General features: G+C 36.0%; 1 protein-coding gene across 1 annotated transcript in view; it reads right to left on the bottom strand.

Annotated features, from left to right (window-relative positions):
- LOC102019224 (zinc finger protein 627-like) overlaps positions 1 to 9,012 on the bottom strand; it is a gene marked incomplete at its 5' end in the record, with an annotated part of 38,596 nt that extends 29,584 nt beyond the window's left edge. Inside the window, 4 exons of the mRNA XM_013510036.1 lie at positions 1,490 to 1,557; positions 7,402 to 7,495; positions 7,806 to 7,968; positions 8,821 to 9,012. Coding sequence (XP_013365490.1) covers positions 1,490 to 1,557; positions 7,402 to 7,495; positions 7,806 to 7,968; positions 8,821 to 9,012 — 517 coding nt within the window. The remainder of the gene's footprint in view (positions 1 to 1,489; positions 1,558 to 7,401; positions 7,496 to 7,805; positions 7,969 to 8,820) is intronic.
- Positions 9,013 to 10,566: the final 1,554 nt, after the last annotated feature.

The following is a 10,566-nucleotide window of genomic DNA, read 5'->3' as shown; positions in this document are numbered from 1 at the left end:
TTTGTAATATAATTTTAAGTCAGGAATTGTGATGCCTCCTGCCTTCCTTTGTTTCCCAAGATTGCTTTTGCTATTCTAGGCCTCTTCTGGTTCCAGATGAATTTTAGGAGTGTTTTCTCTAGATTTGTGAGGTATACTAGTGGTATTTTAATTGGGATTGCATTGAATCTGTACAACAATTTTGGGAGTAAGGCCATTTTCACAATGTTGGTTCTTCCTATCCACGAGCAAGGAATAGATTTTCATTTTCTGATATTCTATTTGACCTGTTTTTTCAGAGTACTATAATTTTCACTGTATAGATGTTTTACTTCTTTTGTTAGATTGATTCCTAAGTATTTCATCTTTTTAGCTGCTATTGTGAAAGGTGAAAATTCTTGTATAAGATTGAGAAAATGTTCCATCTCCAGAATGTTATATTTTCTTTCCTAAATGAACAAGGCTTGCTTATATAATACATATATGTGGCAGTTTGGGACAAAAATGTGATTTAATAACAAGTTTTTAAAATACTGATAACTCGTGTGGGGTGACATAATTTTGTAATAATATAAAAATTATGGGGCTGGAGATATAGCTCAGCAGTGCAGCACCTGTCTGGCAGGTGCAAGGTCCTGAGTTCAATTCCCAGTACAAAAAAAAAGTTATATTTTTGTTATAGAGTACATATTTATTAACATTTGAATAAAACATTTCTAATTAGAGAATTTTATAACAATATTTTTGAAAAGTTAAAAATATAATACAAAGGCATAGTGTTAGTATGTTTGAAGCAAGAAGGCTTAGGATATTGATCTACTGTTTCTTTATTGAACTGTTCTCAACAAGATTGACAACAGACTTTTTTTGTTTGTTTTTTGTTTTTTTTTTGTTTTTAATTTTTTAATTAAAAAAATTTTTTAAAAACTGACAAACACATCAATGGAGACAAAATCAAAACAACACAAAAACACCAAATATGATACATGACCTCAAGACCAACAAACTTTTTAAAAAGTTTTAAATTTATGTAAACTATTTGTAATGTTTTCTTGTCTAATTAGGATTAAATATTTAAAATATTAAGTCTTAGGAATTTCATATATACTTAGCTCTGTACTTAAAGTTTTATTTTATAATTCTGATTATTTTACAGTTCTTCATAAACTAATATTGTGACTTTATTTTTAAAAATGTCTTTATGCTAATATAAAATAATCAGTCATGCTTGTTGTCTTAATATGCTGTAAAAGTAACTAAGTTGTTTTGCTAATTACATCTTGTGTATTGTTTATAGTCATATAATTGACAAAAGCCATATTCCTCTTGTTAGATAAGAGACAATTGTGCTCAAAAATATTATCCTTACTTTGTCAAAGTTCTGAAGTTTTAAGATGCTAACTACAAAATAAGACAAAATTAAACTCAACAGTGAACTTTAGATAAATTTAGCCTAATATCACTCTTTCTAAAACTCTGACATTGTTCAAATTTGGCAAAAAGGTCTTACGACTTGATTCCACTTGTCTGTCACATCCCCTCCAGTGTGGAACATCTCCTGACTCACCATCACCAGCACTACAGGACAAGGCTGCAGATAGTTAACTGGAAATACCTTAAAGAATGAAGCGGATGCATTAGAGACATGTGGGAATTGTGAGCATCAAAGAGTTGCTTATGTACCAACACTAGTGAAATAGGTGGAACTGCAGAGGTAACAAAAGAGAGTTCTTCTACAAGACTATCTGAAACAAGAAGCCCTTCTAACATGCAATCATTAGATATCTCCTGAATTTGGCTTTTTTTTTACATTTTACTTCAGAATTTTTAGTATTTTCTTTTTTTAGGATTGAGTGTCAAGCTTGACTCTGCTTATGATCTAGCTACACTTGATAAAACCAAGATGCCAACCCAACATGAGACAGCCAGACCAGTAATATGGCAAATTATGGTCCTTGAGACTGAGGGCTGGAGTAATATAGGGGGAACTGTAACCAGCCCAGCAAAATACTGACAAAACTTAGAGTACCCTGTGTTTCCATATAAGCACAGCTCTTGTACCTGCTAAAAGCCATTAAAAAATAAAGATACAATGGTGAAAACTTGGACTGCAGTACAGATGAAATGACATTGTAAGGACAGAAAAACAGAACTTCAAAAGTTAGGGTTTTTTTTCCCTTTAGAGACAAGTGGCTTTGTGAGACCTAGGTCATGCACAGCTTCCCCACCACTCCTCAGTCCAGATGAAAAACAAGATATGAAGATGATGACACCTGAAGCCTGAAGCTCAGTTTCCTTTCCACAATAAAGAAGACAATGAGTTAAAGATAAAGAAAACAGGGAGATTTGCATTATTTCTGTGCTCTCTGAACACTGTTCATTAAGCTAAAATATCTCTGTCCACCTTTAAATGGAGACATGGTGATTTGAGGAAAAGAGGCCACTCTATCACTGTTAGCTTTGTTCTTTTTGTTTGTTTGTTTTCCGGTACCGGGAATCGAACTCATGACCTTGCACTTGCCATGCAGGTGCTGTGCCGCTGAGCTATATCCCCAGCCCCTTCACTGTTAGCTTTGAAGAGATCCTTTTTCATTCTTCACCAAATACATAGACTCATTCGATTTGGTCAGTGGTCAGCCACTGAAAATGAGTATATGAGCCTAAGAGGCCAATAACTGTTCATTAAATTTTATGTTAATGATCAAGTTTTGTTCATTACTCTGTTTCCCTTCTCATCCATTTAATAATTATTGGCTTAGCCTTCACTATGGTGATAGAGTAAAATGAGACCAATGTATTAAGGCCTTAAATCAAAATTTAGTAACTAATTTTTTTTAGCACTGTCTTCAGAAAAGTGCATGCCTTTGGTGCAATTACAATCAGGCACAGAAGATCAAGCTTCTCATCATGTGTATATTCTAGGAAACATATGAATGGGGTTGATATATAAAACATTATTTTGATAGTGTTTGTCTCAATTGATTATTTAAAATATAGTAATACTTTGTTTCACAAACACTTCTGTTTGCAAAGAATTTGGTTTGAAAATAAAAGCATTCAACAAAATTTTGCTTTCATTTGCAAACTGCACATCTGATGACAAACATGACCATGGCCATTTTAACCATACAAGTACAACTGCATCAAAAAGTGTAAAACAAACTAAGTTCATAAAACAAGGTACCACTATATATTGGTTTTCACTCCAGATATCTTGTTTCATGTTCTTTAAAAAATGAGAACTAGGAAAGGTGGTGGATGCCTGTAATCCCAGACCAGGAGGTTAAGGCAGGTAGATTCCCTCAAGTTTCATAGTGAGCTAAAGGCCAGTCTAAACTACACAGAGAGACTCTGTCTCAAACATTGAAAATTAATTAATTAATTAAATAAAAATGAATGTGGCAAGAGATGGTGCTACACAAGTGCAAGCATAGCATATTAGAAATATGAAGCAAGAGGATCACAATTTCAAGGTAAAAATGACCAATTTAGCAGGACTTTGTTATGCAGCCAGCATAAAATCAGAAACATATGAAATGATCCCTGGAATTCCAGTGGTACATAGCACAACTTCACTAAGATAGAAGCAGAAATAGTTAAGTCAATATTACATACGTAGATTATTGTACTTCCAAATTTTAACTAACTTCAGAAATGCGAAGTATAGATGAATCATTGTAAGTCACATAATACTATTCATGCACTAGGTATTAGATATATTTAGACCATTGAATGAAACAGATTAAATAGTTCCAAACAGACGACTTTTACAAAATTTTGTTAGAACGTATGCAGTCTTCCTCCATTGTCTCAATTGTAATATAGAAAAACTGGAAGTTTTAGAAAGTGAATAGATGTACAAATCCCGTTTGCTTTCATTTCTCAGTGCCAGGCAGGGGAAGGGAATCCTGGGCTTCAGTGTCCCTAAGCATGTGCTCTACACCTAAAATTCATTCAGTCCCCTCATGTGCTTTTGATGCAAAATTCCTTCGTGAAAAATCTCCTACTTAAAATGTAAGTCACAAAATGAATTTTGAAATATTTAGAATTAGGTGATAATTTAAGACTATTATCAAAGTTTGAAAATTTAAAAAACTCAGTTAAATACACTGGTTTTAAGAAATAAGTTTAGCAAAACAGTTTATGACAAATAATAATACAACCACTCCTTAATAAAACTGAAATCAATAATCTCAAAAATATGAACAAGACAGGGAGTAACAACAAGGCTGGTGCAACAGCAAAACTTGCTATGAAAATGAGAACTGTTTACAAAGACCACTGATACTTTATTTTCTGAGTAAGAGTCACCATGTGGTCTATGATGACCATTCAATTTTGATCCTGTTGATTAACCTCCGTAATACTGGGATTGCATGAGTATACCTCTGCACCTGGCTGATCGAGGATATTTTAAGATAAAAAGTATAACTGAATCATCATTTAATGAACGTTAGATCTAGATAGAAATTTTTAATAACATGTAAAATTTTAAATATGTTATTTGAATAAGAGGGATTGTGGAGAACCCAAGAAGCTGGAAAGCAACACAAGTAGCAAGCAAAAACTTCCCTTCATATATTTATCTATGGATGGGATTACACATGCTTCCATAAAACTTTAAGATATAGATCAAGATGAGATACACCAGTTCCTCATGATGCACATGTTTGTTATGGATATAAAATATACACTAATCCAACCACTATACTAAAAAAGATATGCTCAGCTAGACAAGGTCTCACATGTGTAATAATAAAAAGGACAGGAGAACCAGGCATTATGGTACACATCTGTAATCCCAGGACTTGCAAGTCTGAGGCAGGAGGATTCCCATGAGTTCAAAGCCAGCCTGGGCTACATAGTGAGTTCAAGGCCAGCCTGGTCTACATAACAAGATCCTGTCTATAAATATATAAATACATAAATACATAGGAAAATTCTGCAGAAATTTCATCAAGTTAATGTGACCTTTATCTAAAACTAGGCAACATGTTTACAAGAAAATGCTGTATAGCATCTATGCATGCAGGTTTTCAATGCCAGAATAAAATATTAAATAGTAAATTATAAGTGTTGATTAAAAAATAGCTTCTCATCTAGGCAGGACACTAAGTGCTAGCATCAATCCCTATCACATGTGATGCTCTAGATACAGTCTGAAGTAGTACACATACACAAACACACACATACACATACACACATATATACATACACAGTGATAATATCATAATTAACTGATTTCTGTATATTTTATCAAAGTTTAGGATAAAGGAGCATCAGAAACATAAACAAAGAAAACGCTCATGTAATTATTTGAATCTGGGCATAAACACGTTTTCTAAATCTTAATTTCTATTATTTATTAAAGGTCTCTAATAAGAGGCCAAAAGGGACTAAAGCATACAGGCCATAACACTAACATATGGGACTCTAAGTGGAGACACTCCACATGAGTTCTTTTAGGATCAGAAACAACTCAAGCATAGTCATTCTCAACTGCTCTGTCACAATGAGACCGAAATTCATTCGTCATGTTATAATGCAAAGAAAAGAAATAAGTGACCTAAGGATTGAAATGGAAGAGGCAAAAATCATTATCCACAATGATATAAGTATCAAGATATAACATCTTAGAACAAGAACATCTATCTTGCCAGAGATGGACTGGAAAATAATATAGTCTTTTTCATAGATTTAATACTCACTAAAACTATGTGAATACAATAAATCCAAGTGATTCCAAACCAGAAAACATACTATAAAAAAATAGCTCTCAAGTATTTTTTATCAAGGTCACTATACACATAGTAACTGCAATCGTCTTTTGTTTTTAAGAATATTAAGGATTCAACATTTTATTAAAGGTTGAATTTTATCAATTTTCACATACACTTCTTCCATCTGCTTAGGAAGAGTTAGCAAATAGAACATTATCTTACTTGTATCAAACTGTGCCAATATTTTGTTTTGTACAAGAAAACTTTCCTCACATATCATTGTAAAGGAAACACTTCATCAATAATGAGAAATAGCTATACACATCCAAGCACTTAAATATCCACATTTATAAAACCTTATCAACAAATTCTTTAAAGATCTGCAACACAGTCATAGAAAAAAATATTATGCACAAATAAAATTTGACAGCCAGGCCTGGTACACATGTCTATAATCTCAGCAGCTGGGTGGGTTGAGAAAGAAGAACAACACAGGTTCTTGCCCAGCCTGGGCTATATATAATGAGTCCAAGATCACCTGAATTACACAGGGAACCCCTGTCTGAAAACACCAAAAGAAAAATAAATTGGACAAGATGATCCGAATATGGGAAAAATAATGTACAGACTTAGACTTCATGATGTAATATGCTGTAAACTCTTCAAATTATATTCTTAATACAACAATATTTATAATACCACTGAAGCAAATACGAATGTGACAAACATCTTTTACAATCCCTTCTGAAAAATAAAGGACAGCGCTATAATTTTCAAATCTCAAATTAAAAAGTAAAGAGAAGATTCCCTTTCAGTTTTGGGGGACACACTGTAGAGTTACCATCTTTCAAGTCTAAATATGGCACAACATTTAGACAAACTAAATTTATAAGAAATTCCAAAAAGTACCTTTTGCTTTATTAAAAGAGAGATTTGATATGGTTGGCAGTACAAATCAAGAAGAACAAGTGATTGCACATTTTATGGAATGAGTAAACCTGATTTTTCTTCACAAACTATCAAAGGGGCACTCCGGGCACACATAAGGCAAAATTATGAAATAAGAAACTATAACACACAGAACTAAGTACAAGAAAATCATTTTGTCATGTGGTAAGAGTGGAGAAATCTTCAGATATAGATTTATAAGGCATAAATATTACGGTGACTATAAAAAGATACAAAAGAAGCTAACAGGATTTCTGTTATGCAAAGAATATCCTTGATAAAATTAACCTGCATATTAAAAATTATGCATGATATTTTCATTCTCTACAAGTGATAAATAAACTAGAAGAGAAAACAGATTATTAAAAAACCTTCAACACAAATATGAGCATGGAATATATGCAAAATTAATTATGGAAGGGCTTACAAGAAAGGAGAAAAAGGCATAAAAGACAGGAAAAATTGAAATGAATACCAATTAAAATCAGTAAAATTCATCAAAATTGAAAGCATCTAGAGTTTGTTGGGAAGAGAAATTGGAATTTTTGTCCTCTGCTGGTGGTGTGGAGAGTGTGTATTAGATCTTAAAGACACTGTAAACTAGCAAACACGCTCTGGAGCATCGCAGCATTTTCCCTAATCAGCTTCCAGGGCAGCAGGGAAAGGAATGCTTCTAGGGCTCTTACATCACTGACAAACTGGAAAAGCCTGCCTTCCCATCATTGTGGATACAGCAGATGAGAGGTTATGTTACCTCCGCGTGTTTTCTCTAGTATGGAATCACCAGTGGCTGAAAATCTGTGAATTAGCAGGTAGCGGTCACATAAGGTCCTGGATGACATGGCACCCTAAGAGGGCAAAAAGACCGTATAAGATGGCAATTTCCTAACTCTGCATCACAACTCAAGCTGAGTGACAAAAAAAATCTCAGTTTGTACTTGAACTCTTTATCTATCATCTATCTATCTATCTATCTATCTATCTATCTATCTATCTAACCATCTATGTATCTACCTACCTACCTATCTTTACCTCTCTCTGAGACAGGGTCTCACTATGTAGCCCAGGCTGGCCTCAACTCAAGGCAGTCCTTTTGGATTACAGGCATGCTCCAGCATGCTTCATGCTATGTCTTTTCTCCTACCACTTCCCCATTGCCTTACCGATTCCAATAAAGCCGAAACCCACAAAGATCTCCACAGCTTGTTGTGCTATGATGAGACACAGTGGGTATGTAGAGGCCAGAATAAGGAGTGAGTAAACTGAAGCTCTGTGCTTTATCTCAGCTATGTTCTTCTGCAGAGGTGATGCCCACGGGCTTCTTCAGGATGAGAATATGAGAGTGTAGTTCACAGACTGTGTGAAATTCAGGAGAACTCAGGTGGTTCCATGTACTGCAGACTCTAGCCACATATGGAACACAGAACAAATGCCTGAGGTCATCATTAGACCTAGAGATATTTAACTCACTGGGAAGAAAACAAAGCCCTCAGTCTGGGAAGTGAGAGTTGTAGGCAGACATGAGATCAGCCCATCAATGGAAGAAAGAAGCAGTGGGAAACCAGAAAAGAGTAAAGTAGAAAGCCACATACTTTCTTCAAGACTAAAGCAGTAAGAATGGTTCCACAATCAGCATAAAACAAACTAGGAATGTAAGTATTTTCTTTGCAGCATTGTATATTCTTGGTGTATTGTGGTGAAACCGCTTGGCTCTGTGTCTGATCATTGACGGTTTCTACCGTGGAACTAGCCAGACACTATGACCAGAGTGGTACACCTCTGTATAGTACTAAAACAGATAAATAAACAGTGCCATCAAACCACAGCAAACCAAACCCAACAAATACAACGGAAAGCACTGTTTTGTTTTGTTTTGTTTTTATCAAAAACACTACATATCATGTAATGTAGCCCAGTTCAGATCCTTGGGAGAACCTGATTAATACAGCATTCAGCACAGGTTACTACTGGATAAATTTCATAGTTTACAGAGCAGCACTTTACAAAGAGTTGAAGGAATGAATCTACACATTCTGCTTGAGTTACCAAGGGAAAATGTCTTGATCAACCCACAGCCAGTTCAAAATATAATATGGTGAAAATGAAGTGAAAATACATAATCTAGCAAACATTGCTAAGGCTTGCCTCCTTTAAAACTGACAAACACACTTACATTGGCCTGTCTTTGAGAAAATGTAACACATAGCTTATTTCATAATAAAATGCTGAATGTTTCATGCACCGTAATTTATTGAATGTGCTGCACCGTAAATCATCGGATGCTTTCACTTCATGTCCTGTAGCTGGCAGAGCAGGGACTCCCTGCTGCTGCCTGGCATCGTAAGCAAGTATTGTACCACAGACACTAGTGGGCAAACAGTATAATATTCCAAATCAAAGTAAATTTTCCACTGAGCACTTATCATTTTTTCTTTTATGCTTCAGTCCTGGGCTGATTTCACGGTCTTCCATGTGTTACCAAGTTATTTTAGACTGGAGATACAGCCTCAGAGGTTTCACTTTATGGTCTCTGGGTCTTGCTCCACTGTCCAGCCCACTCTTGCTATTGCAATAATCCTGCCTCAGCATCACAAGTGGCTGAGATGAAAGGGGGGCAGCACCATGCCTCACTGAAATTCCATTTACCCAAGCACGGCAATCATGGATAATAGTGGTGATTAAGAAATCCCCATGTTAGCCAGCCATGGTGGCACATGCCTGTCATCTCAGCACTGCAAGAGGCAGAAACAACACCAGAAGTGGACTGCAGCCTGGGAAACATAGTGAGATCTGCTTTCAAAAATTTTAAAGGTATTAAAAGGTTTAGAATGTTTTCCAGAGAAAAAGTCTGGATTTCAATCTTCTGTACAATAAAAACACCAACCACACCTAAAATCTGCTGAATCCTTGAGAAATCCCTTTCCATCACACTTACATGATGATAGCCTCCAATTTTTAAGCCACGTGAGGTCAGACAATTTCTTCATTTTCATTTTTTCCTCAAAAACCATTAGGGGAGAGTGTGCTGGCACACACCTCTTGTCTCAGTACTCAGGAGGCAGAGTCAGGAGGACCCCCACAAGTTGGAGGCAACCTGAGTCGCATAGTAAGTTCAAGTCCAGCCCGAGTTGTGTAACAGAACCTATCACAAAACAAAGAAAACTGATAAGGTTACCTAATCAGTAGTAACAGAAGACAAATTTATCTAAATTTTTCTAAGTCTTCTCCTTCCTTAATGCTTGTGATTGACCCTTCTCAGATTGAGCCAGCACACAACAATTCCTTTACTGCCGCACTAGAAAAAAAACCTGACCTCAACAGAAGACCCTCTGTTGTAGGTGTGGATTTTACCACCATTACCATCCCCTCCTCTCCCTCCTTCTTTCTGCTCCCCCTTGCTCTTCCCTGCAGAGGAATCTCTTTCATCACGAGCCACTCATGGCTGCAGAGCTTGCACTTCAGGCTCTCCTCCTCCTACAGTATTCCTTTAATGTAGAGTCCTCCTCAATCAGCACTTCAGTTCTTACAACAGTGTCTACAGTCCAAGGTCTATAGCCGTTCTTTGAGGCTCTCCCTCTCCTTCTCCACACCTACCAGCTCGTATGTCTTTGTGGATGCCCAAGCTAATGATTCTCACACTGTATGTGTAACAGGCAGTTCCTTCTAGAAGCAGTCCATAGCAGAACACTTTCTCCTGCCCTTGGGAACACATTAACATCCCCCCCATTGCTCTCAGCATCCTAAACTCTATGGGAAGGCCTAACTTAAGTGGTCTCTCTCTTTGTAGGGATGCACCTAAATCATTAACATGATCATTCTTTTTGCATTGCTGTGTGCAACACAGGAGTTCCCCGCGTGCTTGGTAAGCACTCTACCACCAACTCACATCGCTAGTAATATTGAACACTTTCTCCTTATG

This window comes from Chinchilla lanigera, unplaced genomic scaffold (assembly GCF_000276665.1).
Source record: "Chinchilla lanigera isolate Chin_1 unplaced genomic scaffold, ChiLan1.0 scaffold00198, whole genome shotgun sequence".
Classification (NCBI taxonomy): domain Eukaryota; kingdom Metazoa; phylum Chordata; class Mammalia; order Rodentia; family Chinchillidae; genus Chinchilla; species Chinchilla lanigera.
This window is presented reverse-complemented; position numbering and strand designations above follow the sequence as displayed.